The sequence below is a fragment of the Phoca vitulina genome, unplaced genomic scaffold, assembly GCF_004348235.1.
Source record: "Phoca vitulina isolate PV1807 unplaced genomic scaffold, GSC_HSeal_1.0 scaffold1, whole genome shotgun sequence".
Taxonomy (NCBI): domain Eukaryota; kingdom Metazoa; phylum Chordata; class Mammalia; order Carnivora; family Phocidae; genus Phoca; species Phoca vitulina.
In genome coordinates this window covers 7,607,886-7,624,248 of record NW_022589704.1, presented here as the reverse complement: position 1 = coordinate 7,624,248, position 16,363 = coordinate 7,607,886, and the positions used below count along the sequence as shown (strand labels likewise).

At 57.3% G+C, this 16,363-nt stretch overlaps 1 protein-coding gene across 1 annotated transcript in view; it reads left to right on the top strand.

Annotated features, from left to right (window-relative positions):
• The first annotated feature begins 244 nt into the window (after window positions 1–244).
• EFHD1 (EF-hand domain family member D1) overlaps window positions 245–16,363 on the top strand; it is a 41,669-nt gene continuing 25,550 nt past the window's right edge. The window contains exon 1 of the mRNA XM_032398750.1: window positions 245–621. Coding sequence (XP_032254641.1) covers window positions 326–621 — 296 coding nt within the window. The 5' untranslated portion in view covers window positions 245–325. The remainder of the gene's footprint in view (window positions 622–16,363) is intronic.

Below are 16,363 nucleotides of genomic sequence, written 5' to 3'. Positions count from 1 at the left end.
CGGAGTTGATCGGAGGGTCCACTTCCCGTCCTGAGGGGCGGTCAGCCTCCAGTCCGGAGTCCCGGGGAGCGGGCAGCCGGGTAGGCGTCCCTGGGACGCGAGGACACCTGCGGCCTGTGGCCGGGCGGGCGGCTCCTCCGGCCGCCGCGCCTCCTTAAAGCCGCGGCCCCGCCCCGCCCGCCCTCCCTCCCGCCCGCGGTTCCACCCAACAGCCGGATTCCGGCCGCCGGGGCAGAGCGTCGCAGAGCCGCGAGCCCGCGAGGAGCGCGCCGTCCGCCAGTCCCCGCGTCGGGTTCCGCGTCCCCGGGTCCCCAGATCCGTCGCCATGGCCAGCCAGGAGCTGGCGCTCAAGCTGCAGCGGCGACTGCAGTGGGAGGAGGCGGAGGAGGGCCGCCCCCAGCCCGCGCCCCGCGCCTTGGCCGCGCGGGAGCCCGAGTCCGAGTCCCCCGCCTGGGCGCCCACCGCCTGCGCGGACGCCGAGCTGAGTGCGCAGCTGACCCGACGGCTGGACATCAACGAGGGCACCGCGCGGCCTCGCCGCTGCAAGGTCTTCAACCCCTACACCGAGTTCCCCGAGTTCAGCCGCCGCCTCATCAAGGACCTGGAGAGCAAGTTCAAACTGTGAGCGCCCGCGCCGCCCTGCGCCGTGCGCCCCGGAGGACCCTGCTCCCGGGGACCCGAGAGGGAGGGAGCGGGGAGGTGGCGGTGGGCGGGTCTTTCTGGCCCGGAGTCCCGGCTCTGCTTTGGGACAGGGTGGGATAATTTAGGAGATGCGGGGTGCCCTTAGCATTTAACCCACGCCCCCAGATCCTGCGCGCCCGGACCCAGTGCCGGCGCGGCGGGGGGCGGGGGGGAGACCTGGCCCGGCCACCGAGAGCAGTGGCCGCAGCTCTCCCGGACTGAGCTCAGAAGCTCCCCTGAGTCCCAGGGCGCGGGTCCCGACGGCCGGTCCCGCCCCCTCCGCCGCTGGTGGCAAGATGTGCCCGCCGCGCAGCTTCTAGGAAACGGAGTCGCGCAGCGCCTCACCTGCCAGCTTTAACTTTATCTCCCCAGGGAGAAATTAGCCCCATTGTCCTTTTTTTTTTAGAACAAAAGAGGAAAGTTATCCTTGGCTGCCGCGCGGGGTCTGACGTACCCACAGAGGCTGAGAACTGAGAGTTGGTTAAACTCGTTGCAGAAGATCGGGACGTTCCTGGGGCGAGTGTGTCCAGGGAGCGTCCCGGCGGCGTCGCCATATCTGCTCTACCCCTTCTTGCGTTTTGGGCAGGAGGCGCCCGTCGGAACCGGACGTAGCAGCCGGCAGCCGGTCGGACGGGGGCTCGCTCCCGTCCCGCGGTGCAAGCCCCGCCGAGCCCGGGAGCTGCTGGGCGTTGGAGGCAGCGTAGAGAGCCCCCACTATTCGGCCTTGCATTCTGGGAGGTCCCTGGACCTCAGTTTCCTCATCTGGAGGGTGAGGGCAGTAATCGTCCCTGCCTTTTAAGGCCATACAGTGTTTTGCACACCCTAAAGCTCCTAACCAAGCTATTAATATTATTTCCAGAATTGGGCCAAGACCGGAAAAATGCCTGGGGGAGCAGAGGCCTCCGGCCAGGTCATGCTTGGGGCGTTTTTAAAAGCGCTTGGAATGTGTTTGTCCTCCCGCGTGGAGGTTCTATTTAAAGGCTCTGTGGCCGCCACTGTGTGGCCAGAGCGTTGGCCCCTTCCTGAGGCTGGGCTGCCGTCCAGCCTCGGCCTCTGTGGTCAGCAGAGGCTGGCTCCGGGGGCCTCCCCGCCTCCTCTGCCTCCCCCACACCCTGATTTCCCTGGCTTCCCGGCACTGTTCTCGGGTGTTCACACCTGGTGGGTCTAGTTTGGGTAATTAAGGAAGGCTGAGTTGGGGGGGGTGTGTCTGGGGTGGAGATGGAAGAGCAATGGGTGAATGGTTTGTGGGAGCCCCTTTGATTTATTTCCCGGGAGGACTGCTCTGGCTTCTTTGCTCCCATGTCCCAGCAGTTCCTCCCAGTCCAGCTGGATTGGAGGGCGCTGCATCTCGGGGACCTCCACCTTCAGGTTGCTTTGAGGTATAGACTTGGGCTTCTTCTTTTTTTTTTTTAATTTTATTTTAAAGATTTTTATTTATTGAGAGAGAGAGAATGATAGAGAGAGAGCATTAGAGGGTGGAGGGTCAGAGGGAGAAGCAGACTCCCTGCTGAGCAGGGAGCCCGATGCGGGACTCGATCCTGGGACTCCAGGATCATGACCTGAGCCGAAGGCAGTTGCTTAACCAACTGAGCCACCCAGGCGCCCTGACTTGGGCTTCTTTTATTTATTTATGCCATTGCTTTTTTTTCTGCAGAGCAATTTGTGAAAGGATAGGTTCGTTTGTTTGTTGGCTGCCTAAGGGTAATACAGGGAGTCCACACAGGGTCTTCAAGCGAGGCGGCATCCACGAGGAAACAGGGTCAAGCTGAAGGGACGGCAGTGTGTGGTCCGGGGTCCCCACCTGCGCATGGCACTACATGATAGCTCTCCAGAGCTGTGGTGTCAGGCAGAATTCTAGGTTTTCTGTCACTTTCAACCAAATTGGCATAAACGAGAAGGAGGTTAATTGGCTCACAGTGTGGTGTCAGGAATGGCTGGACCTAGGTGCTCAGATGATGCTATCAGTGCTTAGTTTCTCATTTTCTTAAGCCAGCTTCCTCTCTCTGTTGTCCCCATTCTCAGGTGGCTTATCCCTGATGGTGGCAGGCTGGCCACAGCAGCTCCAGTAAGTCCGGAGGGAGAGTAACCACAGCAAAGGCCTTATTGTCTCTTTCTCTCTTTTTAGCTTTACTATTGTTTCTTACTGGCTCTGAACCAATTGCTGTGGCCAGGAGGACTTGTGGCTCTGATTGGCCAGGCCTGAGCCACGTGCCCCACCCCCGCAGTGGGGAGTCCGGCCTCCACCCCTAACAGCAGGAGCTTGGCGGTGGGGAAGAATGGCTTTCACTGGCAAATCTTGGGGCTCTTGCTGAGGAAGGAGGGTCAAGTGCTGGTTTGGCTGTGAATGACCTTCATGGGTCACCCTGGACCCAGATTGTGGGCAGGCTCAGGCCTGCTGCTTTGTTCCCCATCAGCCATGAGTGTGCTCTCGCAGGACTGGCAGCTCCTGTCATCAGGGTGTGGGATCTGAGGCCCAAGCTGGTGCATAGAAGCCTTCCTGGGAATCACCCCCCTGTGTCCGGAAGGCGGGAGAAGCAGAACGGCCCCTCCGGTTAGAGTCAGCTGAGCAGTAGCCGGAGACAGCAGCTCGGCAAGGGGAACAGTGTTCCTTTGGATTCGGACAGACATAGGGCTGACGGGGCCCAGGATCCGTGACCCTGGGCAAGCTGCATAATCCCTCGGAGTCTTGGTTCTCTTGCTGGTGAGATGGGCACAACGGCTACCCTCCCGTGAGGGCCAGGTAGCTGCTGTGGCCACCAGGGCAGGGGCCCCTGGAAAGTGCTGCCTTTCTTCCTCCACTGTGTTCGGAAAGGCCCCCCTGAACCTGGTGTCGAGACCCAGTTATGCATCATGCGTGTGGGGAGGGTGGGCACATAGCTCCCTTATTCCGGGGTCATTAGCTGTGACTGTTGACCGTGGACAAGTTGCTTAACCACTTCCATCCTTTCATCTGTATAATGGGGGCGGTTGTTCCTTTCAACGGGTTTTGGGGAGATGAACGGGTGACCTGCTGAGATGGCATGTGACCTAGAGGGGGTAGCCCTTTGCTGCACATTGTGCCCCCACTTAGGCTCCAGCCCTGTGTCCCTGTGCCCGGCCCCAGCTTCAGGCTCCCCACACCCCACAGAGACAGGGATTGCATGGCCCCAACCCCCGAGCTTCCACAGACTCAGCACCCACTCTCTGAACTCATTGGTTTTCCCTCTGGATGCGTCTGCCCGTTTCCCACACCTGGGAGGCAGCTGGGACTTGGCTGTCCCTACCCCACCAGGGTCAGCGGGCCCTGGGTTGGGAGATTTGTTCCCCGGCTACTTGTGACACAACTCAGCATGTGACAGTGACACTAGGTGATGGACCAACCCCTCATCTTGTGAAGGGGCCCTGCCGTGCCTGTGGTCACTAGATCCGGCCAGTCCCCCTGCCAACCACCGCCGGTCCCTGCCCTCTTGCCACCTCCACCCCTGCTCCAGATAGCCAGCTGGCTCTGGGACCTTCTCTGCCTGAGCCCATCAGCCCAAGGGGCTGCCTGCCCCGGCTGCCCTTGCCCAGGCTGGGGCAGGCCCTGGGCCCCCACGCACCCAGAAAGGCTGCTATGGGGCTTGGCACTCGGGGATTTGCCGCCTGGCCTGAGGCTGGTCCTCTGCTGCCAGCTGAGGAGCTCCTTGGTCCCAGCTTTGCCCACAGCCCAGCCCTGACTCCCTGCTGGCCCTCTTTCATGGGTTCTTCCTGCTGTCCTACATGACTTAAAGAAAAAAGAAACAACCCAGCAACTTTTAAACTATGCATAGGTAGGTCCTCTTAACCCGATGGCTCACTCCTCTGCCCCCATGCCCATTTCCGCACTGACCCCTCTCTGCAGCTGCCTCGGCCGCTCCCGGAGGGCGGGGCCCGGAAACCCCTTACTGCCCCCCGTCCTCTGAGCCCTCCCTGACTCTTCTCCTGCCCTGTGAGGTGTCAGCTCGGCACCCGTCCTGCCGGTGCTGGTCGTTACTGTGCTTCTGTCCCCAACCAAAGTGTGGCCTCTTTGTCCCTTTTCCTTTTTCCTTTGCTTTTCTACACATAAATAAATAAAAGCCTAAGCGTGTTAAAATCCCAGCTTATTTCCCATCGCCTGGCTTTCCAGACTTAACCCACTGCAGAAGCAGTGCCGAGGCCGTGAAGAGCTGGAACGTGGAGCCAGGCTTCCTGGGTTCAGACCCCGACTCTACCGCTTGCTACCTGGAAGGTTACTGAAAAGCGCTGTGCCTCGGTTTCCCCTTCTGTCAAGTGAGGATAGAACAGTACGGTGCTTGTGGGGTTACCGTGGAGATTAAATAAGCTAATGCATGTGAAGCAGTTAGCTCCGTGCTGGGCCCACGGTGAGGGCCCAGGAGGTTTGCGTCACTCAGTTTCAGATGATCACACAGCTGTCATTTGGGTGGATGTGCAAATTTTGTGTTGTCTTTTTTTTTTGCCGACCAGGGGCACCTGCGTGGCTCAGTTGGTTAAGCATCTCCCTTCAACCCAGGTCATGATCTCAGGGTCCTGGGACTGAGCCCCGCGTCGGGCTCCCTGCTCAGTGGGGAGTCTGCTTCTCCCTCTCCCTCTGGGCACCACCCCCACTGGTGCTCTCTCTCTCTCTCTCTCTCTCTCTCACACACACACACACACACACACACAAATATATAAAATCTTTTAAAAAAATCCAAAACCACTTTGCAATGTCTGAATTATCCTTTGAAGTCGATTTCTCCTGCACTTTGAGCTGGAGAGCGGTGCCCTGGCCGCTTGCTGAGTAATTGGTCCCGCTGGGGCTATGCCCTTCCTTATTGCCCTTCCAGGCTCTGTTGATGGGAGTTGCTCGCTCCACTGCTGGAGGAGGGGAGTGTCCTAGGGCTGCTCTAACAAGGTACTATGATCCAGTGGCTTTAAACAGCATGAATGTATTCTCCGGCCTTCTGGAGGTTGGCACCTGAACTCAAGGTTTCGGCATGGCTCTGCGAGCTACAGAGCTTTAGGGAAGAAAATCCTTCCTCTTGTAGCTTCTGGTGGTCACCAGCAAGCCTTGGCTCGCCTCGGCTTATAGGCCCTACTCCCAACTCCACCTTGCTAATGTCCGGTCAAGTGTTCCTGATGGTGTTCTTGATGATGTGAGGACACTAGTCACTGGATTTAGGGCCCACCCTAATCTAGTATGACTTCATCTTAGTTTAATTTATTATGTCTGTGATGATCCTATTTCCAAATAAGATCACAGTCTGAGGGTCTGGGTGGCTGTGAATGGGCTATTCCACCCGTTACTGCAAGCGAGCAGAGTTGCCTAGGCCATGTGGCCCCAGGACTGGCTCCTCGTGGCCTTCTGAGTGGAGGGAGTGGGGGGCGGGAAGGGGGAGGCTCCCACATTTGGGGATGGCAGAGCCTTAAACAAAGCCAGCATGATTCCCCTACCCCTAGCAGAAAGGGAATCAGGGGGTGCCTGGGTGGCTCAGTCGTTAAGCGTCTGTCTTCGGCTCAGGTCATGATCCCAGGGTCCTGGGATCGAGCCCCGCATCGGGCTCCCTGCTCGGCAGGAAGCCTGCTTCTCCCTCTTCCACTCCCCCTGTTTGTGTTCCCTCTCTCACTGTGTCTCTCTCTGTCAAATAAATAAATAAAATCTTTAAAAAAAAAAAAAAAAAAAAAAAAGAAAGGGGATCAGTCTTCCCAAAGCCCCATCCTAATGAAATGGAGTTGCCATCTAACTACAAAACACAAAACCAGTGGAAAACCCCCCACCCGTGCCAGGAGTGCATTTACTTTCAGCAAGAATTTCTGTTTAATCAGAGTTTCTAGATCCAGGCTCTGATGTCGCCTTAGTTCACTCAGAACCTGACTTGACGGTACAAAGTATGCCCATTCTTTTTGTTCAGGGCTAGAGAGATTCATGCAGATACTGCAGAACACGGGCTTTGATCTTTTACATTTGATTTTCCTATTTGAAAGTGTTTTACTAAAAAAAAAAAAAAGAAAGAAAGAAAAAAAAAGAAAAGAAAAGAAAGTGTTTTGCTTAGGGATTTCTTTCATTGTCAAGGTTTGGGAAAAAACTGAAAAAACTGGATCCTCCCCAGCCCATGAGCATGTTGGGGTCTTGGACTGTGGGTCACTTGTCTTCGTATGCTTAGGGCCTCCCGCACATGAGCCTGGCTCCCAAATGGTGTGTTGTAGGAGGAAGAGAATTTTCGAGTGAGTGGGGGAAGCCAGAGACATCATCCGCCTGGCCAGAGAAAGTTTCCTCTTATTTCCAAGCGTGTTACTGGATAGCCCGCGCCAAGAGAACAGTGGCCTGATTTTAAATGAAGAGTGAGAAGGCCCAGAAGAAACTGACTCTGTGTGTGTGTGTCCAGGGCTGTAACATAAGCTGGTGGAGGTTAAGGCTAGACAGGAAATTTTAATTACCCCCCGGGCTTCTCCAGGGGCCTCTCGCAGAGGGAGGTACCAAGGGCAGCCACTTAAGGTCAGGACCCAAATGCAGCCAACTTGAAATGTGCTTGCGATATTTTTGCAGCTATACTCAGAGCTTGTCCTCCAATTCCCCAAAGAGAGGGTGGGAAGAGGAGCATTTGGCTCTGGGAGAGTTGTCTTTTTATGGAGAATCCAACATGGTGACGTCATGGCCGCCCCTCCAACACCCGCATCATCGCTGAGCCTGGGAAAGGCGAGGATGTTACAGAACTAGGGAGGGAGAAAGGGGTGTAGACTTGGAGGGGAGGCATTTGCTGTAGAGGTGAGGTTGAGGAGGTTTACTGGGAGGAGGAGGAAGGGGGGGGAGAAGAGACAGCGCACCCACTCTCAGGTGCATCTTTTGAGTGAATTGACTTGGAAGATGGGAAAGGTGCATGAAAATAAGTGGAAGCCAGATGCTTTTCTCCCCGCTTAGAGAAAGGCAAGAGCTTCTGACCCCCGATTGCGGCTTCAGTCCACAGTGACCTGCCTTAGATTTGACATTCCCTCACCTGCACTGGATTTTGCACATTTGACCCTGGCTGACTGAGGGTGAGGCGAGAGAACCCTGGGCTCGTCTGAATTCCTGGCGGGCGTTCAGCCAGAACCCCGGCTGGCTTCTTTGGGGCCTGGACTTCCGGCAGAAAGGCACCTTGACTTGGAACTAGAACTGTTTCTCAGCCCCGTTCAAGCACGGTTGTTTCTATTTGCTCGCCGTGGAGGGGGGCTGGAAGGGCGTTCCGCAGCTCCTGGCAGCGAGATCTTTGCAGGGAGTTTCTTCCTCCTTCCCTGTTGCCCACGTCTCTCTCTGGGAAGTCTCCTCCACCCTCCTTACAGAGCCTTCCCATGCTATGAGAATTTGAATGAGGAATTTGAGACTGAGCAATTGAGGTTGAAATTCAGTGAGTTATTAAAATCTTATATTATGCAAAAAAAGTCCTTTTCCCCTTCTCCCTTGCCAGCTCAGGTCACAAGTGCCTGCTTTCAAAGCTGTGAGGTCTAGGGGACTCTAACTTCATGTATACTCTAGCCCTGTTGTACCCCGAGTCCAGCTAGTAGATAGAGATAACCTTCTTCCGTTGGGTTGGAGGAGGGTCTGATGTCCACTGGGCTACCCGGCGTGTGGTTTCATGATGCGGCTGAGCCAGTGGGTCTGTAAAAACGAGCTGAGCGAATGGGGTCTGGGAGGTGTGGCTGCCAGGTCTGTCTGTGAGCCGGGGAAGACGTGCTCCGTGGAGGGGCCCCGCACACGCTCCAGATTTGGCACACGTCTGCCTTCGGTTTCCTGCTTCGTGAAGATCTGTGCCTCGTGTGCCCCCTCGCGCGCTCACACGTGCTGACACGCGTGCTCACGTTCACGCTCATCCTGACACACTCGGGGCTCGTCTCCCCCGCATGATGTAATCCGGCCTCTAGAGCCTCTTTCAGCTCCTGTGTCCCGTCAGTGTTGGTGATCCAAGAGCATTGCTGGTTCTAAATCCTAGGTGCTCCTCGGAGGGCCCATGTGCAGGGGCCTCTGAGTCGTAGGAGCAAGGACCACACCATCCTGCAGGATGAAAGCTGATTTGTGGTCAGCGACCTGCCCAGAAAATGGACCCCAGACATGGACTCGTTGGTTCCGAGGCTGCATGACATTTTGTGACCCCTTCCCCAGTGTTCCTACCTCTGGGTCCCACGGCCAGCAATGTCTGTACATTGGCTCACCATAATCCGCTGGGGTACGATGATGATGATGATGATGATGATGCTGAAGATGATGGGCCTCCTTCTCACCTCCTGTGTATGAGCTATTCATCATTCATTCTTTCACTCATTCAGCGAAGCCCCTGCTGGGGGCTGCTTATGCAGACCGATCCCGAGGAGTCACTACCCTTGAGAAGCTCAAATACACTTGACGGGAGCTGGATTTAAATGATGCTGCTTGACAGGGAGGAATGCAGGCCGTGGAAAAAGCCATCCAGCACACATGTACAAGACACTTCGTGTGGCCTGGCAGCCCCCGTGAAGATGCTGGGGGGCACTGTGACTCCAGGCTGCTGCATTCAGGGTAGGGGGTCCTGGTCTTTCTGGACATAGCCAGGGAAGAGCAGCCAGCCAGGGCTGGGAGGGGATCCAGGTCCTTGAGACAGGGAAGCACTGAAGGCCCGGAGACTGAGGGTCCTGGAGGCGGAGGATGGCAGCTGACAGCTTGGAGTGCGGTGGGGACCCACTCGACCATGGCGGGCACGAGGAGAGGAGACTACAGCTTTGGTTCAATGTAGAGAAGAAAGCTTTCTCATGGTTGGAGTTGCTGAGAAATGGAAAGAATTATCTGGAAGGTGTTAAGCCCTTTTCTCTGGGGCTTCACTGGGATGCAGGTGGTCTGACTTTGGGAGCCTGGGGGATGGACTGTATGACCTTCTAATTGACCTAGTTTCCTTTGAGGCCACGGGTGGGCAAGCTCCTTCAGTAAGGGGTCAGACAGTAAATCTGTTTGGCCTGTGGGTCCTCGGGTCCCTGCTGCGGGGGGACTAACCTCACCTCTGTGAGGCAGAACCAGCCATTTACAGTACCCACCGGCAAGGCTGTGCTCCCGTCAGACTTGGGGCGCAGGATTTCACCTGCAGGCTGTAGTTTGCCGGGCCCTGTTCTAGGCAATTAAGTCCCTCTGGAGTCTTCTGAATCCCAAGCCCTGGGAATCCGGGCTGGTCTCTCTCATCCCCTTTCTGGGTTTCACTCCCTGAGGCAGGCCTCAGGGCCTGAGGAGAAAAGAGGCAGAAGCAGAAGGGGACGGAGGAGGGAGCCCAGAGCCCTGGCCACAAATGCATCCGCTTCTTCTGCCAGCAAAGGGGGCCAGCAGCTGGCACCCCGGCCCTGGGGTCCCCGGTGTGACACTGTCCCCTGGGAAGGGCTGCCTTGGTGTAAATTCCCCTGAGAGGTGGTCCAAGGTGTTTGAGCCAGGCTGTTGACAAGCCCTAGAAAGACTTAAAAAAAAAACAAAACAAAAACCTCCAGACGAAAAGGAAAAGCAAAAGCTAACTTGGTGGCAGAGACCTTGGCCTTGGGCGTCTACCCTCCCTGAGCCCCGTGGCTAGGGCAGGAGCTCTTCGCCTCAGATCTTCGGGGCCTCTGCAATCATGTATCCAGTTGCGGGCACCCACTTGCTGAGGGGATCCAGCTTCTCGACAGGGGTTAAGGCCCGTTTCCCCGAAGCTGAGACCCACTGGTTTGGAGGGAACAGACTAGACTCTCACAACTAAAAGAAAATGATTTTTTGGTGTTGTTGTAAAAGTATGATGTCCCTGTTCAAAATCTCTTGTAAAATAATAGAGATACTGTGACTCGGAGGGTGGAAGCCTGATGCTGTTCTCTTCCGAGGGGTCGCCACCATCAGATTAGGGGCCATTCCTGAACGTGCGTGTTGAGACTACCTATGCTGTTCTCCTCGTGTTAGTCCAGTGATGGAAAACCCTGCGCTGAACTCATCAGTGGAGAATCCTGTCGTATAACAGGGAGTCCAGAGGACAGGGGTGGCCCTTGGGCATGCTTGGCTGCTGTCAGAGACCGGGGTCCCGTGCTCTGTACCCCCAGTCCTGGTGTCGCCTGCATCTGGGGGCTGGTAGCAAGATGGCAGGCTCCCCAAGTCACACACAGCTGTGACAAAATCGGACGCAGGAAAGACCTACGGTTCTTCTAAACAATGGGGAAGTCTTTCCCAGACGGATCCCGTAAGCCAGCCCCTGGCATCCCCTTGGCTGGCACTGGGTCATGGGCCCACCCAGGCCAGTCAGTGACTGCCCTTCCCTGAGGGGCAGGAACCTGGCCAAAATGGGGGTTCTGGAAGGGAGGAAGGGAGGGGTCGGGCACAATAGTGCTCCTTCTGGGCCTTTTCCTGACCGTGGCGTCTTTGTTTTTGTATGTACGGGTCGGGCTTTCGGAAGCAGGCTTGGATTCTGGGGACCAGGCAGGGAGCAGCCCATTACTGGGAGCTCTTGGATGCCTGAATGTAGAGGTCTTTCCTTTGGGACACTCGCTGCCGCCATTTTAATCCAGAGCCCCTTTGATTTCTCTCTTTTCCTGTGGTTGTAGATCCCTGGCAGCTAAGAGTGTTGTGTATTTGGGGGTGGGGAGGGGGCTGTGTCTGGGTCAGCTCTCCTCTAGGCCAACTTTCCGTAAAGCTCCTACTTTTGCCCCAAGTAACCCTTGCCCCTGACAAAGAGCTTGGCTGAACACCGCCACCTCGCCTCTGGCTTTGGAGGGCCCAACTGCCTTTCTTGGGCAGAATCGCCAGTTACATTCCTAGTCTGCTTTTTGTCTTTGAGACCTGTTTGCTGATGCCTCCCTTTTCCCAAGCCCCCCTCCCCAAACCTCCTGTATTCTCTTTATCATCATGACTCTTATATCTCTGATTCCTCTCCTTTTCGAAGGGTCTCCCGGGGGAGAGACAGTGAGTGCTTGGGGCCAGCCCCCATCTTGGCTGGGAGTCACTAGGCGCTGATGTCCCTCCTTCCTTTTAGCGGTTCCTAGTGTCGTGTTGCTAAGGGCCCCTCTTTTGTGCGAGGGGTGGGTGGACGGGTATGTGAAGGGGTACCCAGGCCTGGTTTTATTGTCTTTCAGTCTTAGCCTGGCTGCCCCACTATGCCGTGGGATGGAGGTAAAATCTTCGGTTTGGAGGTAAAGACTGGGTTGCTAGGGCTATCAGCAGCCTCCTTGTGCCGGTTCCTGGTTCCCGACCAGGCAGAGCCTTAGTGGGGGGGGGGCGGGGGGACAGGGTGAGGAGTGGGGGACTCCTTCCAGTCGTACTGGGGTCTGATTCTGAAATGGTGAGTGGTGTGGCTGCCTGGTCTCTCCCCCTGCATGGCTGCCTCTGGGGGGACGATAGGTGCTTAGCCTTCTGCCAGCTTGGATCAGATTTGCAGGAAGTAGGAGGACATTGTCCAGGACCTACAAACTGTGTCCCCAGGGCTGGCCCCGCTGCCCCTTCCTGGTGGGAAGGATGGACTGAGGCTGCAGCGGATGCCAGCTCTGGGGTTAAGACACCTCCGAGGGGGCCCCCCAGGCCACCCGGCGCTGCTCAGGGAACACTCTTAAGCCTGGGACAGCAGGCCTGGCATCAACCCTCTACTGACAAGACCGTCCCAGCTCTATGCCCAGGGGGACCTGCTGTGTTCTGCCTTGGACAAGTGCTGGCCCCCGAACCCGCCCAGCGCTGCGCTGCTTGGCCTCAGTGACAGGGTCTCCCTGTCCCTCCCTAAGGGCCTCATGCTCCCCCCACCCCACCCCACAATGGTCAACTTTATTGAGCGCTGGGCTCCCCCCAAAACACCGAACAGCCACCACTTGTCGAGTATCTACTGTGTGCAGGGACTGCTCTCAGCATTTACATACCGGAAGCACTGTGTGGTGGTAGTTATCATCGCCCGTTTCACAGATGGGGACACTGAGGCAGAGAGAAGCTAGGGAACTTACCCAGCATCACACATCATGTAAGTGGTGGGACTGGGCTTTGAACCCAGAAGGCCTACACTCTTGCTCCCTGTGCCACTAGCCTCCCATTAATGTCATTACTACCCCCATCTCAGGCTCCAAATCTCAGCCATCCTTGCCCAGCCAGGCCGTAGGCTGCCGGACCACCAGGCCTGGGGCAGCTGGCCTCCCCCCATCCATCTTCCATGTTGTGACCTCTTGCCAGAATCCGAATCTCATTGCCTTGCTTCCCTCTTCAGAGTCCTCTGTGGGTGGGGGACAACGTACAACATTCAGTAGATCCCAGTTGCCCATGGGATGAGGTCCAGGCTCCTCATGATACCCCGTAAGGCCAGCCCAGCTGGCTGGGGCATTCTCCTCTGTTACTGGTTGCCCCCGCTGGCTCCGCTCCTACTGAGCTGTTGCCCATCCCCTCCCCCTGACTCTCCCATACCCCCCAATTTCCAATCGATTGCACTTAGTCGTGGTCGATTCTTGTGACATTCCTCTCCCTTTCCATAGAGTTTGCTCTGGCAAAGCAGAGACCGGTCTTCATGCCCGAATGAGGCTAACTTTTCCTCCAGTCCCCACGCCCACCCCAGGGCCAGCCAGGGCCAGGGCCAGGGTAGGGGTGCCTTGAGCTCTGCCTTGAGCTGCCCTGTGGCCCTGACTCCTGCCTCTGGGGTGTGTCGCAGCCCACGGGGCCATGGGGGAGGCCGTTGCCGGGGCTGTGTGCTTCCCTCTAGCAGCGCCGACCACGAGCCACACAGACGCACGCCTGTGAGGTGTGCAAACGGGCAAGCGAGCACAGTCTCAGGTTGTCCCCGAGATCGTGTGAACACTCAGCATGCAGGCAGAGCCTGAATTAGGTCCCTCTGCTTCCAGGCCCATGTTTTTTCCACTGAGGGCCTGCAGGTCCCTCGGCCCCCAAAGGGGCTGCTGGATTGAAGGTGGTGCCAGCCACGCAGAGGGATGCAGGGAAAGGACTGGCCGGCGGGGATGTAGTGGGGTGGGGATGGGAGACCCACGGCCCAGAGGCTGCCAGCCTGGGTGCTTTTCCTTCCTGTTTGGAGGGACGGTTGAGTCCCCCACGGTCCACTTGGGTTGGGCCTGGGGCCCCTGGCTTCCCCTTCCCTCGGGGCCTCCCCCTGCCATTTGTCTTCTCTGACTCCTGGGTTTGAGGTGGAGGGCGGGGTAGGGCACTGCCGCGGCTGCCCCAGGCCTGCCTGAGTTGGTGTGGAAACCTCAGGTTGTTTGGGGGCATCGTCCCCAGAGATCCACAAGGCTCTTGGGAATTCCCAGGAGAATTAGGTTTCCAGGGGCACCTCTGGCCTTGTTCCCAGCCCCTCAGGACTTTTATAGGAAGTGTTGGGAGCTGAGGGGAGGCATCCCATGACCGCACCTTCGCAGCGAAGAACTGACGCTTGCTCATTTTGACACTCCTGCTCAGAAGAACCCTTTTGGCCTCCCCACCGCCTCCACTGGGGATTGCTCAGGGCAGGCTTCCCACCGGACGCCAAGTGCCAGTGCCCTGCCCTCACCACCCTGGTCCTCCCTCTCCTTTCTGGATGGATTGCCCGGAACTTTAAATTCCCAGATCCACTCACTCCACCCCTGTTCCCAAACTGAGTCCCCAGCCCGTCTGTACTTACCCAAGCCCAGCAAGGGTGCCCCCAGGATTGGGGTCTTTTTCTTAATGAGATAATATCAGCCAAAACTAAAAAAGTGAGCCCTCCCTGGTAAGCTGAGTGCTTACTGGCCTTCCTTTAATCTTGGCAACAACTGGACAAAGGAGGGATTGGAAGCCCAGAGAGTTAGAGTAACTTGCCCAGGGACACACAGCATACAGTGTCACCAGGCTTTGAACCAGGGGACTGTGGCCACTGCTGTCCTTCGCCTTCCTTGGGAGGAGCCCCCGAGCTCTAATAGACGAACTGTGCCTGTTACGTTGGTGTTGCTGAGTCAAGCTTTCTGAGGCCGAGCCCTCTCCAGCGGGTCACTCTTGCTCAGAGGGTTCCTGGCATTGGTGCCCTCAGTGTGGCCAGATAACCTCGCACTGCTGACCTACTGTCTCGCTGTCACTGGCGTGTTCCCTTGAGGGTGGTCATGGGATTCCGGTCGCTTTGTTTCCACACTGGGTTGCTGGCATCAGCGGGAGGATTTGCATGTAGCTGAAACCTCCCTAATTGCCCTCCACTGGGTGGGGGGACCTGGGTAGGGTGAGCAGCCGCCCTGGGAGGTCATCCCCTGCCCTCCCTTCCTGAGCCCCCGGGGCTGGCCCGGGCCGTGCACTCCCCTGCATGCACTGGGGACAAAGCGGATGTCCCGGGTTCTCTGGAAGGTACCGCCTCCCCTCTGAGGTCTTGTGAGGCGCTGAGCACACAGTGGGGTGGCCCTGCGCCTCTGTCCTGCCTCCCCACCTTGCTTTATGAACTGCCGGACACTGAGTGTGAAACGAGTCTGCAGGATGCTGTGGCTGATGGGTGGGAGGGACTCAACCTCCACCGGCCTCCTGCGGCCTGCAAACGTGCTGGCCTCCTACCAGAAAAGGAAGGATATTCGCCAAAAGTGAGCCCCCCCCCGCCCCGACGTAGGCTGGGCACTACCCCACCCCCAACCTCACCATCACCCTCCCTACATCCCTCCACAGCTAGGACTAGTGTGTGCTCCCCAGCTGGGCCTGCGCCCCGGGAAACATCCACCCCACACCCTGAGCTGAGAGGTCGTGCTGAAGAAGCAGCCTTCTGAGGTCACTGCTGTGGTTCACACTCTTTGGAGGTTGCTCCCATCCCCCAGCCCCACTGCCCCTAGGAAGACACAGCTCTCCCAGAATGCCTCGTGGGAGTTGGCTCCACTCTCCTCTTCTGGGACATCCTGGCACCTCTGGACTGGACTGGCGACAGTGGCCCCCTCCCTTGGCTCTGCACGTGTGCTCGTGTTAGTTCCTGCCCCTCTGCCCCAGCCACCTCCCTCCACTCCAGCTCTGCCCACGTTCCGGCCGGATCAGTGCTCAACAGCCTCTTTGTACATCTGCCTGCCCGCCGGGGCTGCTCTTTGTGCTCTCCTTCTGCTCTGGAGAAGCCCCAGGTAGACGGGAGCCAGGTGGTGAGTGAGTGGATGAATGGGGTCGGGGAGCCAGGAACTGATGGGAAATCAAAGACTCTGGGCTCAGGCTTTTGTACAGACTTAACTCCTCAGAGTCCCCACGTCATCAGAACCGCCCCGCAACCCTTCCTCAGGGCCTGCTTACTCTTACTTTGCATGCAGTTGTAATGCACTTGGAGATCTCGTTTCCGGGCCTGCTCCCAGCCTATAGCAAACTAGAGGGAAGGAAGGAAGGAGGAAGGGAGGGAGGGAAAAAGGGGGGGAAGAAGGAAGATGACTTGACAGCTAGGGAGGCCCCTCCAAAGATAGGAAACCAGAACCTCAGAGAACTGGGCAACCAGGGGAATTTGGAGGAGAAACGACAGTCCTATGACCTTGGGACATCCTGAGACTCATCTGCATAGGCACAGTTTGAGACACCCACAGGGAGAACCAGGGCGCCCCCGGAAAGGCCACTGGCTTTGGGGATAGTCTGACACAGTGCCCTTCTCTGACTTGAAAGTGCCTGGGCACCACAGGGTATTGTGAAAATGTAGGTTCTGATTCAGCCGGTCTGGGGCAGGGCCAAGGTTCTGCATTTCTAACAATCCTGGGTGACCTTGAGGCCCTGGCCTGGGGACCACACCCAGAGTAGCCTGCGCCTGCCTGGTGGAAAAGGCATTACATGATTTCCATT